Source organism: Nicotiana tomentosiformis, chromosome 10 (genome assembly GCF_000390325.3).
Source record: "Nicotiana tomentosiformis chromosome 10, ASM39032v3, whole genome shotgun sequence".
NCBI classification, from domain to species: Eukaryota; Viridiplantae; Streptophyta; class Magnoliopsida; order Solanales; family Solanaceae; genus Nicotiana; species Nicotiana tomentosiformis.
Genome location: NC_090821.1, coordinates 71322625 through 71346418, shown reverse-complemented (window position 1 = coordinate 71346418; position 23794 = coordinate 71322625). Strand labels below are relative to the sequence as shown.

General features: G+C 34.3%; 1 protein-coding gene across 3 annotated transcripts; it reads left to right on the top strand.

Annotated features, from left to right (window-relative positions):
- The first annotated feature begins 1755 nt into the window (after window positions 1–1755).
- On the top strand, window positions 1756–6439 carry LOC104107263 (transcription factor bHLH30-like). 3 transcript variants are annotated; one of them, XM_009616012.4, is made up of 3 exons: window positions 1756–2098; window positions 2545–3045; window positions 4979–6439. In XM_009616012.4, exons 2-3 carry the CDS (start codon window positions 2596–2598, stop codon window positions 5468–5470), a joined length of 942 nt encoding a protein of 313 aa, XP_009614307.1. In that variant the 5' UTR covers window positions 1756–2098; window positions 2545–2595; the 3' UTR covers window positions 5471–6439. The 3 variants fall into 3 exon arrangements, with proteins under 3 accessions (XP_009614307.1, XP_070043524.1, XP_033514838.1); XM_070187423.1 differs by having other exon boundaries at window positions 1762–2098; window positions 2487–3045; XM_033658947.2 differs by lacking the exon at window positions 1756–2098 and having other exon boundaries at window positions 2476–3045.
- The last annotated feature ends 17355 nt before the right edge of the window (window positions 6440–23794 follow it).

Sequence of the window (23794 nt, the reverse complement as noted above, 5' to 3'; positions counted from 1 at the left end):
CCTGCAGAAATATGAAATATTATGCATCAAACTGCCCTATTTTTATACATCATCCAAAAAAACAACTTTCTCTAATTCTTTTTCTTTTTTCATAAGGGTAGTATTCGGGTTGACTTGCACTATTTCAATTATTCCGTAAGATATTTGCTATATCTTATCAAAATCGGTATTAAAATTTATCCATCAAAATTTAACCAGATAAGAAAAATTACCTTTTGTCGCTTTTAGAATTTGAAATTATTCCCTTTTTGTTATTAAAAGTTTATATCATAAAAAAAGTTTTCATTATCAATTCTGGGTGGATAGAACTGATTCATTTGGTACAATTGAATTTAAGATTTTAAAAAAAAGATATATATATATATATATATATATATATATATATATATATATATATATATATATATATATATATATATATATATATATATATGGGTTGAAAATTTAGTAAAATCTTAACAAGTAATAAAAATTTGAACTCAGTTTTAAAAGTACGATTAATTGAATGATAAAAGCACGTAACTTAAATTGAATATATAAAAATCAAAATGTATGTTAAGTTACTGTACAACACGAAGAAACTTTAGGTATGGGTATGTTAACTCGAATAGAGTAATAACATAGTATAGCTGATTAATTCAAATTGATAATGTAAATTAAACTTCTTCATCAAATTCAATAACTAAAAATCTATTATTATAGTTGTCTTTGGTCGGTCGACAATCCGTGTGTTGTGTGTTCACTGTGTTGTATCTCTGCTCCCTCCATTCTCTCTTTCTTTCTGCTGCAGCAACATTACTCACACACCGTAATTATATATACTTTGAACCAATCACAAAGTAACATGCTTCTACTATCATAATTAATTTTAGTACTATACTTATATACTATTACTCCCCATTTAAAAAATATTGATATTATTTCTTTGCAAGTCCGTTTCAGAGGATTGGCGCACTTCTATATTTCTTTAATGTAAAACTTTTATAGTCACAATGATATGACTTGTTTAGGACCACTGATACAAAAAATAAAAAAAATTAAAATTAGCTTCGAACTTCGTCGCTAGTCTGTTTCTAAATTGCTCGTAACTAACAAAATTTCTTGATAATCTGTCGCTACAAAATTTGTTCATCATTAAATCCTATTTTTTTTAGTAGTGCATAAGTTTCAATTTTTTTTTATAGTTATGCAAATGTTAAGTATACATCCTCCGTTCACTTTTACTTGACATGTATACTAAAAATAGATTTTTATTTTTACTTGTCACTTTACGCATATCAAGAGAAGATAATTTTTTTTTTTGTTATACCCACAATATTTATTACTCATTTTTTTAAATCCAATAAAATATGCATCAATTAATATGGGTATCATGTTAAATTATGCACTTCATTTATTATTTCTTAAGGGACGTAAAAAGTGGCAAGAAAAAATGAACGAAAGGAGTATATAGTTAGATCGCAAGTCTCAAAAATATTTTATTTATTTATTAAAATTCGTGTCAAGTTAATCTTAAAACAAATAAATTGAGAAGAAGCACTACGTAGTAAATATGTATTGTTCATGTGTTTCTATAGGGAAAATAAATAAAACAAAACAAAGAGGAGAGAGAGAAAGCACTAGTTAGTGTGATAGCTACAGAAATAGATAGTTGAGAGAGAAAAAAGAATGCCGTAAAGAGAAAGGAAAGAAGACTGCCAGTACTTTGTATACCCTCTATATATTGTCAGGAGTGGAGAGAAGTAAAGTGGGGTGAATATATGAAAGAGAACAGACTATACATACTGAAAAAAAAAGAAAAACAAAAGAGGGTCCATTTTTTAAAAGAAAAAAGAAAAAAAAAACAAAGGAAACAAAAAGATACCAACAAAGAAAGCCACGAAAGAGATTTGAAAAAAGCTAGTTGATGCTAAGGATAAAAAGGGTCACTTCCATTGCTATTCAACACTACACACAAACAAAAGCTTTTTTTCAGTGAAAGAAACTATACAAAGTTAGAACAAGTTGAAAGGCAGAAAAAAAGACCCTTTCTTTCTATCAAAAAAACAAAAACCCTCAGTTTGTTCATCTCTATACAACAAAGCAAAGCAAAGCAAAGGTCTGTCTTTTACTTCCTCTTTTGTGTTTTATTCCCTTGAAAATCCCTTTTGCAAAATCCCCTTTTGTCACAAAATCTAAGTTTGTAATCCCCTTCTCTTTGGTTAATATTCTCTTTTTCATTCTTTATTTGAAAGAAAAATACTTATATGATTATCAATAAAACAAACCTTGTTTGAAAGAAAAATACTTATAAGTTTGTAATACCCTTTTCTTTGGTTAAACTATAACTTTTTCATTCTTTGTGTGATAATCAAACAAGCCTAAAGTTCTTGAAAATCAAAGTTATTTTGCATTGTTTGTGGATAAAAAAAAGATCAAAATTTCACTCTCATACACATAAAATATATACACATACTATATATATATATATATGTTATGTCTGATAGGAAAGATCAAGAAGATCAACAAGGAAATTGTTCTGAAGCTATACATAATCTTCAACAGTGTATTCAAGAACAACTACTACTTCGACATCAACAATCAAATCAAGAAAATATGCAGCCACAAAGCTTCAATATCAATCCGGTTCACTTCCCAAGCAACTCAGAAATGTCTCAAATCCTACCTTGGACTCTCCCTCCGGTTCAACCCTTCAACCCGGTTCACCACCACCACGTCGACCCTTTTCTTCTCCCACCAACACCATCACCTTACGGCGGTTTATTCAACAGAAGAGTACCACAATTTGCTTACGAAGGTACAACTTCATCAGACCATCACCTCCGGTTTATTTCGGATACTTTAGGTCATGTGGTTCATCATCAACCGGCCGGTTCAGCTCCTTTTGGTTTACAAGCTGAACTTCAAAAAATGACTGCTCAAGAAATTATGGATGCTAAAGCTCTTGCTGCTTCAAAAAGTCATAGTGAAGCTGAAAGGAGACGTAGAGAAAGAATCAATAATCATCTTGCTAAATTACGAAGCCTTCTTCCCAATACTACAAAAGTAAGGCTCCATATATATTGCATTTCCAATCATTAATCATATCATTCTCATGCTAACAAACTTATTTTATGATTATTTAATGCAATATTGTATGTATATGAATGACGATTCATATAGCCGACTTCTACTTATTTATGACTGATGTGTAGTTATTATTGTAGTTATGCCCAAGGGTGAAGCTACATTTACTTTAGGGTTAGTCGATCGATCTTTCTTTGTCGAATAATTACATCTATAGTAAAAACAATAAGTTATAAAAGTATATAACACATGTTGAACACTCTCTTTCAGGAATATTTTCTACTTCTTTCAAGTTTGAACACCGTTAAAAAAATTTCTAATTTTGCTACTAATTATGCGATATACACTAGCAATATAAAGTAATGTATAACTTACAACAACAAATAACTCTATGTTTTAATAGTGAGAGTACATGATAACATGAAATATAACTAATAACTTGCTGTGATGATTAAATTAATTTGATAATATAAAAAATATTTATATTATTTATGTATATAATTTAAGTCTATTTTGATGTATTTCAAGTACTATCTCTTTTGAGTTTTAGATCCTCTCAGATTGTGTTTTTGGATTCTTTCATCCCTAGCTAGAAAATGGAAAGTATAAATAATAGAAAACCTAGCAGCACCAACCCTGTTAAGTGTGTGCTTAGGTACAAAAAAAAGGTGTAGCCCTTTTGAAATCTTTTAATAATATTTCTTCCGTCTCACTTTATCTGTCGTGTTTGACTCGATAGTGAATTTATGAAAAAAAAAAATTAAAAATTATGATTTAAAAAAATCATTAACTATAAAGGAAGGAGTGTTACACGAATTGTTTTAACTTTTACGTTGATCTATTAAGTTCTTAATTATTTCTGTTAGGTTTGGACATAAAAGAATAAATTTTTTCGATGATTGTGGAAATATTCTGATTGTAGTGCTAGTTCCGAGGAAAGACGAAACGAGAAAAGGGAACAAGCGTTAATGTCGCTAATTTGACATGAAAAAGAGAAACCACGTAGCAGTTGAAAAGCTTCCATAGAAAATTCTTGTCTGTTATTTAATTTACATCCAATAGTATAAAGTAGTAAGAGAAAATTAAAAACAAAATCAAAATAAGAGTTATAGTCTTATAGATAGATGAAAAGAAATTAAAGTTTAACGAGAGACAAACAAGCATTCTTGTCAGTCATTCACACCATGAAAAAACCACTCTATTCTCATGCCTAGCCCAAAAAAACCCCACTCTAAAACGTACTAAAACTTCTCATTTTAATGATTATCTTGTCACAAATCCCATTTTCTCATTTTTCATTATTTTCTCCTTTTCAGTTTTAAATACTGATAATTTAAATTTAAAAATATTAGTATTGACGATTACATTTAATTACTATTAAGCCATGTAGTTATATCATTTAGGACTAGGAGATTTGATAATAGAAAAAACTCCACCCTAAAAAGCATTTAAACTTCTCAGTTTAATGATCAATCATATAAAGTTTAGAATCCCCATATTATTGTTTTCAACAGGTTTTTACTTCACTTATGATATACTGTGAATTATTAGTATATTATAACATGTTATAGTTAGTAGCCTTCTTAATTTTAAATTTTATTGATCTCATTTATTCACCTTATCCCTTTATCTGGTTGATATTACTACTTGTTGTGTCTGCCTCTTTTAAATTTTCTTTGAGTCAGGGGTCTCTCAGAAACAGTTAGGTTATGTCTGCGTACATTCTACCTTCCCCTGACCCTACATTGTAGGATTATAGTGAGTATGTTGTTGTCGATCTAGTTTACGAATGGTTACGTGTAGCGATTATTTTATGATAGTGCATAGAAGTTAAACTTTATTTTTTTTTTCAAAAACTCTTCAAAAATTGCATTATATTTATGATTTTTTTTTTGTTTTTTTTATGGTCTAGACGGACAAAGCTTCATTGCTAGCTGAGGTGATACAACATGTGAAAGAGCTCAAAAGACAAACTTCTTTAATAGCAGAAACAAGTCCAGTTCCAACAGAGATAGATGAATTAACAGTTGATAATGCATCTGATGAATTCGAAGATGGTAAGTTTGTGATAAAAGCTTCACTCTGCTGTGAAGATAGGTCCGATCTTTTACCTGATTTAATCAAGACATTAAAAACACTAAGGTTAAAAACATTAAAAGCTGAAATAACAACACTTGGTGGACGTGTGAGAAATGTTTTGTTCATAACTGGAGATCATAATTATAATCAAGAAGATGATTTGAGTACAAGTGATGATCTTGATCTGCAGCAACAACAACCACAATATTCTATAAGTTCAATACAAGAAGCACTTAAAGCAGTTATGGAGAAATCAAGTGGAGATGATTCTGCTTCTGGAAATGTTAAGAGACAAAGAACTAATAACATCAACATCCTTAGTTAGTTAATACTACTAGCCTTTTAATTTACTACTCTTTATTTTTCTTCTTTCTTTTTGGGTGGTTTTTTTTTTTTTTGGGGGTGTGGTCTTTTTTTTTTGGACCTCTTAGAACAATATAATGTAAAGGGTTGGTGGTGCCCGGTGTTCTGATCTAGTGGTAAGATCGCAACTTATGATGTGCCGGTGAGGCGCACGTCAAAGATTCTCGAACTCTCTCGTGTGGACAAAAGCTTGGTATATTATTGATTGGATTTTGAACCGTGTGCTTCTAGCCTTAGAAAATTTCTCGGTTATAAAAATATGTAGAGGGTTTGTGGTAAATTTGTTTTTGGGGTTTGGGGGTGGTCCAAAAGTGTCCCTATCAGATGCCTCATGTCATAATCATCAACAGTTCAACTCAAGCAAGAAAACCTTGAGAAAGAGAAGAATGGGAGGAAGAGAACAAAATTGAATATAAAGGAAAGGATCTTTTTCGTGAAGAGAGAAACCTTATAAGAAAACCTAACATAGAAATGGTGAAGTTTTTGATTACGTTGGGTGATCCATTCTAGGGTGCAAAAACATGCAGTTTTGTCGTTTGTTCCCTACTGAAATTTCCTTGTCTCCTTCTTTCTCTCCCTCTTCTCTCTCTCTCTATTCGTCAGAATTAATGAATTATGACGATAAGGTTTTTGAATCATTTTATGGAACAGAAAATTCTTCCAATGCTGTTTTGAGAAGAATTTAGAATCACGAGACGTTGTGAAATGGGGTGCTTTTTTGGGGAAAGGGAAGAATTGTACATATTTATTTACTAGTGTTGTTGTGCTTCTATAGATGCCTACTTTTCTTCTCAAGGCATGCATTATTTTCATCTTTTGTGGTTAAGTCTATTATGGGTGATGTTATTTTCGTTTTTTTTACTTCATGGGATGTTATGTAACAAGGTGATGGGAAAATTATCAAATGAAATTATATCTTTATCTTTTTTCATTTATGGCACCCATACTGCTTGTAAAGATATATCTGGATTATTGGACTCTCTTCTTTATATTTTTTCAATTAAGTTTCGTAGCCATCCATATTTGTAAATGATATATCTGGATTATGCTATCTCAATAAGGGGAGTCTTAACAACGGTAAAGATATCTCCGTAAGAGTGCTAGGTCACAAGTTTGAGTTGTAGAATCAGTCATTAATACTTGTATTAGGATAAGTGGTCTACATTAAACGTCTTAGGCGAGACTCTTTCACGGACCCTTCGTGAATGGAATAATTTGTGCTATCGTACCACCCATTACTTGCTACAAGTCCATTTCAACTACATCTCTCTAGCTTGGATATTACGTATATCGATCACATAGTGTTTGCCCTTATCTTGAAACACTCAGAGTTCTATTTTATAATATACATGCATATTTTATCCGTGTGTATAGGCATGGGCGAAGCTACACTACGGTATTCGTCGGTCGAACAATTACACTATATATATAGATAAAATGTTAGGTTTTAGATGTATATAATTTATATTGAGGGAGCAGTAGAAATTGGAATTTTTCTAGTCTGCCAATACTCTTACGTGTGACTCTAATTTGATAAAGATGAAGCTTTTGAAAATATAACGTTTACATTCTTTTGGCCTTAATTTGTAAATACAGATTATGCATGCATTGCGGTTGGATATATATAAGAACATATTACCACAAACTTGTGAATAGACTGGTATATTGATTCATAAGTAATACGCAACGTTAAGGTAGTGTCAATTGTTTGGATTGATAGACAGAATCAGATTTAACATATATATACTAACAATTTAATGAAAATTTTACAAAATCACTTTGTTTAACGGCTATGAAAACATTACTTGTCTGAATTTAAGGAAACTTTTATGTATTAAAGACAAGCAAGGGTCTATCGGAAACGGTCTCTTTACCTTTATAAGGTAGGGATAATGTCTGCGTATACACTACCCTCCCCAAACTTCATATGCGGGCTTACAATGAGTTTGTTGTTGTTGTATTACAAATAAAAAAAATCCAAGTGTTTTATTAGCTTCTTGATGGTGAATACCAGATGGTATTTTGAAAACCTTTCTGAGTTTCAGTTAAGTATTAGCAGCAAAAAATTTCTTTAGCAAATGTCAATCTTTTCATAGCTTAAAGAGTCATAGTCAGGTGAGAGAGCTCACAGACATGGGGGAACAACTGAGATCTCAGAAAATATTTGAATGTCCTCTGGCCACTTATAAACTGATTGGGAAGTTTTGCATCTGCATGTCCAACTAGCTTTTCTTGTTCTATTTCTCAATCATTGGCTTTCCTAATAAGGTAATTGTGAATACCTAATTTTTGTAGTATTTTAACATCTCCTAAAGTCATTAGTGTTTTGTTACTTTAATTATTTTTCTCAATTTTTGTGTCTTTGATTGCATATTTCCTATCATAAAAATACCAAAAAATAGTTCTTTCTTTATTTGTGCATTTTAGGAATTAACTAACTATTCAATTGGTGAATTAATCTAGTTAATTGATCATTTGAATAAGTAACTTAATTAATTTATTTGTTTGTGTAAATTTAGTTTAATAAGTAGGATTAAGAAAGAAATTGGGCCAAATTTGAAAGAGAAATTGGCCAAAAGTGCAAGATAAGGGGCTGCCCTTGAAAGGGTCTGAAACGACGTAGTTTTGCCTCAAAACTACATCGTTTCATTAAGTGACACAAGATCAAATCTCACCCATTAATCACCCCTCAAAAATCTGAAAAATTCCCTCATTTTCCCCATAACTCTTTCTCTCTTCTCTCTCTCTCTCTCTTCTCTCTCTCTCTCTCTCTCTCTCTCTCTCTCTCTCTCTCTCTCTTCTCTCCGCCGCCGCCGCCACCGTCGGAAATCACCGGCGGCGGACCACCTCCAAACACCTCCAAATTAACACCATGTAATCTCCACAACCTCCTCTTCCCATATCTCCAAACCAATTTCCTTCAAACCCCCCTCAAACTCCTTAAATTTTAGATCTAGGAAACTTTAGCCATCACTTTTTGGCCCAAATTCTTGAAGCTCCGGCCAACACCACCCTACAACAGATACATGAATGGATAGAGCTCCATGAGACCTATCTTTTCCTACCCATTTCACCCCCAAAATCCTCGCGGCCTGCTGCCCACTGCCCGCCACCGCTCCCACTGCCTCACCACCACCAAAATGCCCCGAGCCCCTATTTTAGCTATTGTTCGACTCAAAGACACTTGTTTCTTTTGGCGAGATGCTGAAACTCATTTCGTTCTTAGCATCTACCTAAAAGAAACATGTGTTTCGGAGTCGGACAACCGCCTCTTGGCATCCCTGGAGTTTTCTTGTGGCTTGCCCAGTTTCAAGCATACTCGTTAGATATAATCGTCATCTCTTTAATTAATTTCTAATTTTTTGTATTAGTAGATTAGTTTCTAATTTTTAATTTTTCTGTTTTGGTTGTTTCTTGTTAATTAGAGTTTCAAGTTCGGTTTATTTAATTAGTTATCTCTATTTAGTTTAGTAGTTTGTTAGATTGTTATTGATTTAAACATGATCTTTAGTGTATTAGTTAAATCGTTCACATAGTTTGTCGATTATGTAGTTGTTGTTAGTCGTTGTTCGATTGTTAACGATGCTCGTTCTAGTTTGAGCATTTAGTTTGTAAATTTAGTTGTTTGTTTAGTAATTAGTTTGCAAAAATCGAATTCATTCCAATCAAGTTGGTTTGAATATTTAGTTCGATTATATTTTTAGTTTTGTTCCTACTTTGTCAGTCTATAGTTATTTAAATTTGATTTGTGTTGAGCAAGTAGTTTGGTGTTGATGGTTAAAAATCTGAAGTTTAAGTTTATTTATCACAAAATAGGATAATAGTAGCCTACCTTTTACTAGTAGTGTGGATGAAATGATATTTTTTCTCCTTGCTTTTGACATTGCAGATTTTCAGGTTGTCCTTTCATATTTTGGACAGATTTTGAACAGTGTTTAGTACACAAAGTCAGTCTTTTGGACAGATTTTTGAGAAACCAAAATGTGTCCCAAAAAGTGACTTTATTTGCCTATTTAAGGGGGTTGTTATTTCCTCACTTGAGGACACTTGATCACATATTTATTGGACAGTTTTTACACCCTAAAAATACAACTTGGAGAGTAAAAAAATCAGCAACTAAAGCACCCTTTAGTAAGCTAAAATGGTGAGCTTTGTGAGTACAGTTTAGAGTGCAAACTTTTAGAAAAGTATAAGTCTTCTTTAGAGCTGGTTCTGGATTTTCTTCTAAGGTTTTCGGGCTGTTTAAACACGAAACTGCTGCTGTTTTCTGCTGTGTTTGCTGCTGTTATTTTTTTCCTGCTTAGCTCTATTTCTTCACTGATATATTTATTTTCTGCAATCCAGGTATTTTTTTAAACTTTGCAATGCAAATTTTTATATTCAATGGATGAGGATATGGTTCTTTTTCAGCTCTATGGATACGCTTGATGTGCTTTACCATGTTATTCATATAGTCATATTTCAGTATCTACATCTGTAATATTTGGTTGATCTTCCATTTTTCTTTACATGTGTAGCTCAAATAATATTATGTTAAGTGTATCTAGTTAAGGAAAAGAAACATCTTTTAGAATTATTATGTAGAGTTTAGTTTCCTTTTACCTTGGTTTTATGTATTTGTGGTTTTGTCATTTTAATTTTTCTCTTAGTGCTAAAAATAACTGATAGTAATTCTTCTCTTCTTGGTTAAGTTGAAATGAAGTTGGGGAATAGTATGTGATGAGTGTGCGGGATAGAGGAGAGAACCAGTAAAAGAATTTCTTAAATGTGTTATTGCTATTTTGAACTTCTGTTTGGTTGAGCTTGATGCATATGTTTTTTCCTCAGTTATATGTCTAGAAGTCCATGTTCATTAATGTATTATTTTTGGCTATATGTCCTAGTTGGGTTTACATTAATTTTAAGAATATTTTAGGCCACTATCACCTTTAGTTTAAATTTGCTGGCCATTTATTTTTTAACATCAAGGCTACTGAAAAATTTGAATTTGTCAAGTTTAAAGTAGTAAACAAGTTTTGACTCAGTCTTTTAAACACTAGGTTTCTTTATTAAATAAATAGTTTTAACAAATGAATTAATTTAAACGCTAGGCAATTAGTAGGCGCATTTTTAACTTCACGAAATCGCTTGCGTAGCGTGGAGTTTAACATTCAATAAATTAGTTCATTAACCTCACACCATAACCATTAGTTTTAGTTAATTCTTTGCTAAAATCGTTGATTCGCGTGCGTAGCGCGTTAGTTAACTTTTAATAAATGTAAAAAAAATAAAAAAAATTCTCAAATGTAGTAATTTTTCCAAAAGTCATAGCGTGCTAATAATCCTTGTCATGGCTACGCATTCACTTGCGTAGTGTGGTTACAATATCTTGTTATTCTTTATCAATTCTAATAAAGCAAGTATTAAAAGCGGATAGGTAAAACATGAAAATCATATAAATCACAGTTTGTCCAAATTAATTCAAGCCAAATTTTAAGTCAATAAAGCGACCGTGCTAGAACCACGGAACTTGGGTAATGCCTTACACCTTCTCCCCGGTCAACAGAATTCCTTACCTGAACTTTATTTTCGCAGACCAATAATAATCGAGTCAAACCTTACTTTGACTAGGGATTCAAATAAAAGGTGACTTGGAACACCCAAAAAAGTCAATTCCAAGTGGCGACACTGAACAATAAAATAATCCCTACTCAAGTTTGTCACTTTAATTGAAAAAACTCTTTAACCCACAATCAACACACATATTATTTTGCGGGTAGAAAGGGGGTATGACAGTAATTAGGAGTAAAATTCTAAAGCATTGATTATCCTACTAATTATCAAGCATGAATGTACGAGTAAATCATTTTCAATTATGTAAGGCTTTAATTTAGTAGAAATTTATTGCTTGCTTTGATTGATGGAATTAGTTACCGTAGAGCTGCCAATATGGGCTTGACTTGTTGGGGTGACCCAACCAGCCTCTGATTTAATAGGGTTGGGCTAAGATTTTTGGAGTAAAAATGAGGCTTTTAAGCTCGACCCAAGTAAGCTCGTAGCTCATGAGGCTTGACCAAGATTGGACTGGGTCGGCCCATGGGCCTAATAAACATACACTACAAAAAATGGGTCAAATAGTGGCAGTTAGTTAGTGGCGGTCACCAGTAACTCCTGCAAATTGTATTAAATTGTGGGACTTTCTCTAGCCGACACCATTATTTATAATTTGCGGGGTCTAGAACCTCTGCAACATTAAAAGAAAAAGAACGCCAAACTTCTATTTTTTCCCGCTATATTTTTGTTTTCCCTCATTCTTTTCTCCTCCAAAACTTTTAGACCGTCCCAAACCCCTTTCTCTCTCTCTCTCTCTCTAGTCTCCCCGCCTCTCTCTTACAGTACTGAAAGAGTGTAGCAGTCAAGTTCTCCCAATCACAGTAATTTTTTCTTCCGTTTATTTGCAATTTGATTTTCATCTTCTCCAATTCTGGTTTTGTGTAACCTGGTATTTTTATATTTTGTAAATCGCATGTGAGTTTTCACTTTGTTTTTATGTTATTTTGGGTATTCTCGGTTGGATTTGAGGTTTCTCTCTTTATTTTGAGTTTTTGGTTTATTTGGGGTTTCTTTGTTGATTTTATGTAATTTATTAGCTTGATTTCTTAATAGGCCTAGAATATTTTGGATGCAATCTACTTTATTGCCTCAATATCCTAATGTATTTTTGTTTTCTGTTTCCTTTTTTCATGTTCTGTATTGTAAAAAAACAATTCACTAATAAATTGATTAGTCTCTGTGTTTTTCAGTTTTGATAAGCTTTTTCTCCATTATTTCTTTAATTATTGCACTACTGGTATACCTAATTTTTAACTTTCATTGTACTTGATTCTTACTTGCAAGTTTATAGCAAATACCTAGGCACGTGTATGTATAATTTTGGTTTGGTGATAATGCTATATTTTTTTTTACTTAGTTAATTAGTCAAGTGGCATATTTTTGTATAAAATGAGAATGAAGTTTTACTATTTCTCTTTCTTGGTTTTAGCTAGATGATTTTTTAGCATTACTATATTATTACTTGTTAGGAGTGAAATTCTTACTCGTCGAGAAATCTGTCTAATTATGCTATTGATATTAAAGTTTTCTTTCAGGAAAAAAATGAATATTTATCTAAGCTATGTAATTGATTAGAATATGATAACATCTATTTGAACTCTATTAATCTTATCATGCTTGATTTCTTTTCTTTTCACCTCTTCCAGAAAATGATTGATTGTTTGTAAACTTTTGTGTTTCTATTAATGTTGTCATTTGTCATTTAATTTACTAATTGCGTCGACGAGCTTGTTGTTTAATGCAAAAGGCTTGTTGTAATGTAGTCAATTAAGGAATAATTAAGTATCATGTTGTAGTATTCTCAGTTGGTCTTATCATGCTAGATAATTAGTAGAACATTACTGTCACGACCCAAAATCCCATCATAGGCGTCGTGATGACACTTAGTCTCTAAGGCTAGGTAAGTCGATTGCAATTATATTTCGAACCTTTTTTTTAAATAGATAATTTAATACAAGTGTCAAAACCAAAAGCGACAAATATAACAACCTCCCAAGACTGGTAATACTGAGTCACGAACTCTAATTGAATACATGCAATGATCTCAAGGATCGAATATACAATATTGTTCAAACAAGAGTTGACAGTACAATAAAATAGAAAGACTCCAAGGGGATGCGACGACCAAGTAGCTCTACCTTATATCCTTACGATCACACTCTAACCTCTGTCCGAATCCGATATCTCCAATACCTGGCTCTGCACAAAAATATACAGAAGTGTAGTATGAGTACACCACAGTTGATACACAGTAAGTATCAAGACTAACCTCGATGGAGTAGTGACGAGGTACAATCAAGATACTCACTAGTCAAATAACCTGTCTAATATAGCAGTATACAATAGACACTCACAATCAAGACACTCACTAGTCAAATAACATATGTAATCAACCAGTGATATAAACATCAAGGCAACAAGAATACCATAATAATTGTTCAAAAGAATAAGGAACACACGTACAACCAATTAATCAAGTCCTTCAAATATAAATCTTTCACATATAATTCTTTAGAATAAATACCTTCCGAATATACTTCTTTCAAATAAATATCTTTCGAGTATAAAATTCTTTCAAAAATATATCTTTCGAATATAAATTCTTTCAAATAAAAGTCACTCTGTGACACCTCATTTCATAATCATACAACACGGGTCTCAGCCCACTTTCATGTTTTCGTAACACGGGTCTCAGCCCACTTTCATGTTTTCACGGTACCTCGTGCCCATATTTCATATTTGTTGTGACGTGCAACCAGATCCCATATAACATTAATCATACTTGTTGCAGCGTGCAACCCGATCCCATATAACATAATCCGCTCGGCACTGGCCACAGACTCATAATTTCAACATAGATCAGACTATTTTTAAGTTTACCGAAACAACAAGACAAGTTGCACAAGATATAAAAATAAACACAAGAAAAATCACAACATCACATGAAAATTACCAACGCAATAACCCCACATCATCACATAAAAATTATCAATACAATAACCCCACATAATCACATATCATCCCTGACAATAGTCACATTTATCTCTCCTATATCCACCCTTGTCACTCTTATAATAGCCTTCTTTATCCCTCCGCCTTGACAATATCAATAGCCACCCTTATCGCTCATATAATAGCCTCCCTTATCGCTCCGTTTAATAGCCTACCTTATCACTCCACCCAGACAATATTGCAACATACATAACAACAGTGAAATGCCATCCTTATGCCCGCATTATGTCAACAATGGAATTCCACCCTTATACGCCGCATAACAGTAACCCAAATCATACAACAATTCACACAGAATATTATCACAACAATAAAACATCATCAACTCGTATTCACAAATTGTACGTAGGCCACAACTATTCCAAGGGTACAAGGAAGTCAATTATTTTCACAATAGATAGTCCATGACTCAACACCATGTATATAAAATCTCAAAAACAACCCAAAACCCGGTGTCAGAAGTGCATGAGCATTTACTAGGAAATTAAAAATAAAATACAGTATCTGTCCAGAATACAAATTAGACAGGAAAATATAATAACTCTGAAGGAGACTCTGTTAGCTGCGGATCGCAATATAGAATGCAGCTCACCTATGTCCCCACAATTATTAACCACACCTCTGCACCCACAAGGCCGCTATACATATATGTACCTGCACAATAAAATGTGCAGCAAGTGCAGTATGAGTACGAAAATAACGTGTACCCAGTAAGTATCAAGCCTAATCTTGAAGTGGTAGAGACGAGATAGCCGACTTTGACGCTCACTATGGGTCAATAATAATAATTGGAATAAATTATAATTATTCAAATCAACATGGTTCACAGAGTTAACAATAATTTTATTCAATTAGTAGAAATTAAAAAAATCCTTCAAAACAATTTTCCAATTTATTTATTTAAATCATGCAATTTCAATAAAACTTCAATTTATCAAATAGCTTTACAAGCTGCAATTCAATTTCAATAAATTTTTAATATATCAATTAAATCTCATTTACAGGAATAACAATTAATTCCTTAACAAGCAAGAGTAATAATTCATTAAATTCCAAGGATTTTTCAATTTATCAATTAGATTCGCAAGCTGAAATAAATTATTAAATCATCGTGTAATTATTATTATTAAGCATGATTTCCTGCCGAAGATGTACGACCCGATCCAGAGTGTCGTGTACACTGCCGAGGGACGTGCGGCGCGATCCATAGATGCATATATCCTGCCGAGGCGTTCGTCCCGCTCCACAAGAAAGGAGAACATTTTCTTATGTATCTCTGGAAGGAGAGTATATTTATTATGAGATAAATTCGGGAGTAGAACAATTTGTTTTAACAATTAATTGATTTAAACAGAAAATCAAGCATATGAGATTTTCATCCTTTAATATATTTATCTAACAATTCACAATATATTCATACATATCAATTAATATTAATTAATCAAGGAATACAATTTACACAAGTAATTCATGCTTTGAGTCCTAAACTACCCGAACTTTAGCATTAATATTGGCTACGCACGGACTCTTGTCACCTCGTGCGTACGTAGCCCTCGCAATTAGCAATAATTATTCAATTTAATCCCTATAGGGTAATTTCCCCCTCACAAGATTAGACAAGAGACTTAACTCGTCTCAAAGTCCACTTTCCAATTATCGCGTCGCGTAAAATTCTCGATTCGATCCCGAAAAATCCGAAACTATCCAAAAGTTATATAAAATAATTAATATATGTTCAATAAATTCGAAATTCATCTATTAAATAAATTACCTTATCCAAAATGGTAATATTCCTAAAATTCACACCAGGCCCACGTGCTCGGATTCTGGAAATTTTCGGATGAAAACGTTACCCAAATCTCAAGAACTTGAATATATAATTTCTACCCAATTCCATAACTATTTTCGTGGTCAAAATCTCATTTTTATAAAAATCTAGGTTTTTCATCTAACTCTTTGGTTTCTAAGATTTACTAGTTATAATCTATGTATTTAATTCAAAGTGTGTAGAATTAACTTACATTCATGTTACTAGTTGAGATCCTCTCTCGAACAGCTCCAAAATTGCCCAAAAATAGAGGAAACACGGACAAAAATGGCTCAGCCTCGTCCCTTTTTAACATTCAGCCCGAACAGCTTTTTCGCACCTGCGGAGGGTTACCGCACATGCAGCTTTCGCACCTGCGGAAATTCCTCGCAGGTGCGAGTTCCACTCGCCTGGGCCAAGGTCGCATCTGCGCAAAAATTCTCGCACCTGTGCGTTCGTAGGTGCGCCCAATGTTCCGCACATGCGATGGCAGGCCCTCTTTCCCCCTTCCGCTTCTGCGATTGAAGCTCGCATCTGCGAGGGTCGCACATGCGGCTGTCCAAGCGTAGGTGCAAACGTACCATAAGCAAAAAGCTTCAGCAGTTTTCTCCCAAGTCCGAAATTTGTTTGTGCCTCGTCCGGTTAACACTCGGGACCTCCGGGGCCCCTCCCGAACATACCAACAGGTTTGAAATCATAAAACGGACTCGCTCGATCTCTCAGAACGCGTAAAACAACATCAAATCTAAGAATCATACCCTAAACCAAATTGATTCAAACTTAAGAATTTCAAGTTCTTCAATTTACTTCCAATGCACCGAAATTTACTTAACTACTCGGAATGACACGAAAATTTGCGTGCAAGTCTTAAATCACTATACGGAAATATTCCCAAACTCGGAATTCCAAACAGACTTTAATTACTCAAAACCTACTCCAAACATAATTTAAAGAATTTTAAACCTTCAAATAGTTAATTTTTACTATTAAGCGTCAAAACGCTCCCGGTTTATCCAAAACCCGATTTGGACATACACCCAAGTCTAAATCATCATACGAACCTATTGGAGCCGTCAAATCCCGATTCTGGGGTCGTTTTCTCAAAATGTTGACCGACGTCAAACTTGTCCATTTAAAGCTAACTTAAGGAACCAAGTGTTCCGATTTCAACTCACACACTTCCAAATCCCGAACCAACCATCCCCGCAAGTCATAAATCATTAAAAAGCACATACTAGAAATTTTATTTAGGGGAACGGGGTTCTAATAGTCAAAAGGACCGATTGGATCGTTACATTCTCTCCCACTTAAATATACGTTCGTCCTCGAACGTGCTAAGGACTGTTCCGGAGTTGTCCAAAATCACAGTTTAATACTTTGAGCACCTACCCGTGCTACCACACCCAATTGAGCATATTAGCTCGAGCCAATCTGAAGATTCTCCTCTTTATTTAGGCGATTAAGCCTTAGAGCCCAATTCTAACATATAGAATTCTCCACCATGCTTGTTTCCAACCTACGAACATTGTATCAATCACTACACGATGCACCAATACAGGGTTGCATACCTTGGCTGAATTTAGATCATGCACCGTACCATTCACATGATCATAATATCATCCTCCGATAACAATAGCCGAAAATTCCACGAATCTGATGTTCACAACACACCTCATGATACCTATAATTCCCGTTCCAACTCTTGAACTGCTTTCACGATGGAAGAAATGTGTAGAAATTCATAACCAACTACTGAGTCAACAAATTATTGAGTTTCTCCTTCTGACAAGAACCATTGCCTCATTATGGACCAAATAATGGTATTTGCTCTTTATTATACTTCATATAATCCGATGGTACTGATCCTGGATCCAATAACCTTGTCTCACTTAGTATAAGCTGCTCGGGTAATAAGCCACCTCAGACATGACAAAAAGTCTCATATGATGCCACAATGAGCTAATAAGCTACAGACTCGATTGCGATACATAAGGAAAACAGACTATGGAAAGGAATACTCAACCCACGTGACTAATTAAACAACTGAAAAGGTGTCATGAACCTTCCTCAGAAAATGGGACACAAAATACACAAAATAGAATATAGGGAACTGTACTCAACATCACACTGTTGCGGCATGCAACCCGATCCGCACAAAAAGAATCTATAAGAAAATACTTACCGAGCTAGAATGCTCATTATTTACAAAATATCTGAACATCGGACATAAGCACGCTAAGTGCATAATACCATCCTTGGAAGGACCGACAACTTCATATGCTACAAAACTCAAGCACAACTAAGGTGCGATATATGATCTAAATCTCGAGAGCCATCATGTTCACACAACACCATCGATACGCGGAACCTCAACATATAAGAATTTTATCAAGCCGTTTCATAACTCATACGGCACGGCACAATATAGTATTACATGAAATAACCGATGACGAAACGACATCCAACGTCCAAATACTCCTCCATAGGGAGCTTTTATGCTGAAATGAACACATCCGGCCTAATATAGAGCCCGTATTCATGTTTAAATCCATCCACAGATCTCAAGTCGATTCTGATCGCATCGTACTAGGATAATAACCTTTCAAGTATCCATAATAACCCGTTTTTCCGATAACATACAAGAATAGCCATCATAACCGGAACAATACTTCCACAGTCAACAACCAAATGAACTGAGCGCCCTCCAGGCATAAATTCTCGAATCAGCGATATTACCACAATCTTCATACTTGGTTTCAATCTTCACTCAATCAAGTGACTACATGTCACTCTTACACAATCTTTTCGTGAGACACGCTCCCACGACCTTCCGCACCAGGTAACAAGTCTGCACATCCATGTTACCGGTTATACTATTGCTGTAAAGCATATCAAGAATCCACTAATCAATACACAAGGTCTCTTACACCTGACATCGACCTTAGATGATCGCGTAGAAGGGACACCTGGGCAGTTTCTTATAAAATATCGGGACTTAGGCTTTTTGGTTCATTTCTTTCACTTGTTGGACGAGTTTAGAGCTCTTTGAAGATGGGTTTTCACCTAGCACTTTGAGTTAAGTAATTTCTATACAAAATGAGTCTAATACATACATTTTGGGTAGATTCTTAATATATAAATTATAGAAAATATGAGTTTAGTTAAAAAATCTAGGTTTTGATGAAAATGAGATTTAACCACGAAAATAATTATGGAATTGGGTAGAAATTATATATTTGAGATTGTGAGGTTATGGGTAACATTTATCTTCAAATTTTTCCGGAATCCGGGCACGTGGGTGATCTCGTATGCCAAAAACAATACCATCTTACTTTAAACATCTAAATCCCTTTCCTGCTCATCCGAGCTCATGACATCCTTGTCAACACCGAGCCGAAATCTTAAATCCTCAACTTTCGAATCCCATGCTACTTAGTGCACGTAACCACGCCAATGCGCAGGAGTACAAGAATTACATCATAACTCCCGAACCACTAATAGGGTAAACACTTCATCATATAGAAACCTTCTTCTTAACTCATTTCAAGATAACCATTGTAACACGTGACTGAATTCCCATATCCGTAGAAAATACCGACCTTGGGTAGTGGTCTAAACCACCATAACTCTTCTGGGATCCATCTACACATAACATATCATAATACTTTAATTCCTCCAAATAAAATCAATTACGGCGGCCATCAAGCCTCGCACGTACCGCTACAAATCACACACATAATTCAATGCGTTGAAGGAACTGATCATTACCACCATCATGCCGATTCAACCATTGTTATACGACCCGTCTTTTCTTAATTTATTCTCAACTTACCTTAGAAATAATAATAGCTCCATTCATTACATCATGAACTCAAATCCGTACTTATCCCGAGTGACCTTATTTCACGAGACCACACTGTTTCAAAACCCACTAGTCATCTCATATCCCTCCTTGTGCGCACTTTCACATCTTCAATTGGTACACCCATTCTGATACTTCTTTTATGAATCCCAAGTTATTTCCTTTTGTTTCTCGAATGCTACACCACAACCTGAAGATAACGCAGAGTTCTCCAAGCCCCATTTCATAATTTGCTGAAAAATCTCGATACTCAACCATACTATAGACTTGAGATCCTTAGATACCACACTTTAAATTGTTGAATCCACTAGGACCGTTATTGAGAGTCACTTGCTCTAACGTTTTCCCAAACAAGATCAATTCCAAGGGCCTGCTAGCACATGGACACTTTATCAAGGAAACATCCGACTATTTTACTTTTCCGTGCATTACATCTACATGAAGCATAAACTCCGAGTCTTCCAAAAACCTGAATATGAATTAATATGGCCAAATATGTCACACATTCCCCAAATACTTTGCTCAAATTACCACTGATGTTTTCTTTCCTTAGTTGCAATGACCCACCAATACACCGATAACTAGAAACCGCACAAGTTGACACTACGCAATCTAATCATAGACGGTGGGGCTCTCCCACTTAGCTTGAAGCTACAATTACAAAATTGTTGGAATCCACCGAGATTCTTTATTCATTGTTGACATGATCCTGCACATGCAACTCGCCAAATTTTCTCGAAATCCTTCTATTAACCTTTAATAAATACTCTAAACTACTAGTCGCATTTACATATTAAATTTCTTGTCGGAAGCTTCGTCAATACCACTCAATCGCTAACCTGCTCATAGGAGATAACCCACCTGTGGAAATTACATGCCGACATATTCCAATGTCGCTGCACTGGGTGCAAATACTACCAAATCAGTAGATCATCGTGAGTGCAGGCTGATTCACCAGCTGCCCCAGTCCGTTCACTTCTCATGGATGTCAACTAGAGGTGCGACAATACCTTCCAATCCAAAGTCATGTTGTATCCTTCTTCATATCAAGCAGCTCCCTCTTGTTGTATCCAATCTTCCTCAATATAGCAGCTAATATTACAACTTAAGTTTGTAGACCTAGTCATTGTCCATTCTACATCCCAAATCACTCCAAACGTTCCTCAATACGTGTAATCATCCTACCACGTAACCCATGTGCTACCTTGGCACTCTCCCACTTTGTTCAACCATCTCCTTTAAGCAACTACTCTGCTTCTATTTTCTTACACTTGGCCTTTTCGGAGCCTAACCACCGCATGGCACCTACCACATGTCCTTCCTCATCCTTCATTGTCCAGTTGTTGTTTTAACTCAAAATCCGTCTCTATAGCACTTGAACCAATAGCTCGTTACCAACTTTAAACCTTTCTGACAATCATCCTTCTCGAGACATCAATACTAGAAACGCTACTTCGATCCTGAATCACTGTGCACCGCGATCTCTAACGACTGCTTCCCCTATACCAATTCCTAACACCCCGTCGTGAAGGCGAGTTGAAGAAAACCATAACACTGGCGAACCTAAATGCATTTTACAAGGCGACGACACCACATCAAAATTGAGAACTCTACCACACTTGAAAAATATCAAGCTTCGTTACTCCATCAACCCCAAACCTGAACATTCATAGTCCGATTACCTTTTTTCCGCTGAAATTAAAACATGGAACCTATGAATTATGTACTGAGAAAACCTTCTTTCAAGTTGTTTACTGCCCTGACACATAGACGGGCAATTTACCCTTTCATAAACATTGTGCGATAACAACACACGAATCGTCGTAACAATCAATGCCAAATTTTGAAACCTTAGGTAGTATTGATACTTAACTTGAAATGATAGAGCGTCCTTTCGCAAGGCGACAACAATAGCCCAATTAATTACACAGGGAGAAGCATCATGCACTACATCTGTAGTACCATTAAAAATTTCCTCGATCCTCAATGTATAACAAGCGTTTCACGTCGCATAAGTTTGAATATGAAGGAAATGTAGGCATAAGCCTCAAAGGAATCGAATCGCACGATGAGGAACCAAGAAAGGAAGTATTCCTAACAGCCCTGTAGCCTCTCGAAGATAAGCACAGACGTCTCTGTACCGATCCGTAAGACTCTACTAGACTTGCTTATGACTCGTGAGACCTACGTGAACCTAGTGCTCTGATACCATGTTGTCACGACCCAAAATCCAATTAAAGGTCGTGTTGGCGTCGGACACCACTATCAGGCAAGCCAACCATAATCAATTAACTTAATTACCCATTTTAGTATTTTTTAAATAAAAATTTCTTCAATGAAATTGTAAAGATAAAACTCATAGAGTAAATGATAAATAGTTTTAGCAACTAATTTCTAAATAATTCACAATCATTCCCAAAACCCGGTGTCAGAAGTGCATGAGCATTTACTAGGGAATTAAAAATAAAATACAGCATCTGTCCAGAATACAAATTAGACAGGAAAATATAATAACTCTGAAGGAGACTATGTTAGCTGTGGATTGTAATATAGAATGCAACTCACCTATGTCCCCACAATTATTAACCACACATCTGCGCCCACAAGGTCGCTATATATATATATATGTACCTGCACAATAAAATATGTTGCAAGTGCAGTATGAGTACGAAAATAACGTGTACCCACTAAGTAACAAGCCTAATCTCGAAGTGGTAGAGACGAGATAGCCGACTTTGACACTCACTATGGGTCAATAATAATAATTGGAATAAATTGTAATTATTCAAATTAGCATGGTTCACAGAGTTAACAATAATTTTATTCAATTAGCATAAATAATAATAATAAATCCTTCAAATGCAACAATTTTCCAATTTATTTATTTAAATCATGCAATTTCAATAAAACTTTCAATTTATCAAATAGCTTTACAAGCTGCAATTATATTTCAATAAATTTTTAATTTATCAATTAAATATCATTTACAGGAATAAAAATTAATTCCTTAACAAGCAAGAATAATAATTCATTCAATTCCATGGATTTTCTAATTTATCAATTAGCTTCGCAAGCTGAAATAAATTATTAAAGTATCGTGTAATTATTATTATTAAGCACGATTTCAGCCGAGGACGTACGGTCTGATCCAGAGTGTCGTGTACACTGCCGAGGGACGTGCGGCGCGATCCATAGATGCATCTATCCTGCCGAGGCGTTCGGCCCGCTCTACAAGAAAGGAGGACATTTTCTTATGTACCTCCGGAAGGAGAGTATATTTATTATGAGATAAATTCGGGAGGAGAATAATTTCTTTTAACAATTAATTGATTTAAACAGAAAATCAAGAATATGAGATTTTCATCCTTTAATATCTTTATCTAACAATTCAAAATATATTCCTATATATCAATTAATATTAATTAATCAAGGAATACAATTTACACAAGTAATTCATGCTTTGAGTCCTAAACTACCCGTACTTTAGCATTAATAGTAGCTACGTACGGACTCTCATCACCTCGTACGTACGTAGCCCCCGCAATTAGCAACAATTATTCAATTTAATCCCTATGGGATAATTTCTCCCTCAAAAGATTAGACAAGAGACTTACCTTGTCTCAAAGTTCACTTTTCAATTATCGTGTCGCGTCAAAAAATCCGAAACTATCCAAAAGTTATATAAAATAATTAATATATGTTCAATAAATTCGAAATTCATCAATTAGATAAATTACCCTATCCAAAATGGTAAAATTTCTAAAATTTACCACGGGCCCACGTGCTCGGATTCTGGAAATTTTTGGATGAAAACGTAACCCATAATCTCAAGAACTTGAATATATAATTTCTAGCCAATTCCATAACTATTTTCATGGTCAAAATCTCATTTTTATCAAAATCTAGGTTTTTTTATCTAACTCTTTGAGTTTTAAGATTTACTAGTTATAATCTACTTATAATCTATATATTAACTCAAAGTGTGTAGAATTAACTTACCTTCATGTTGTTAG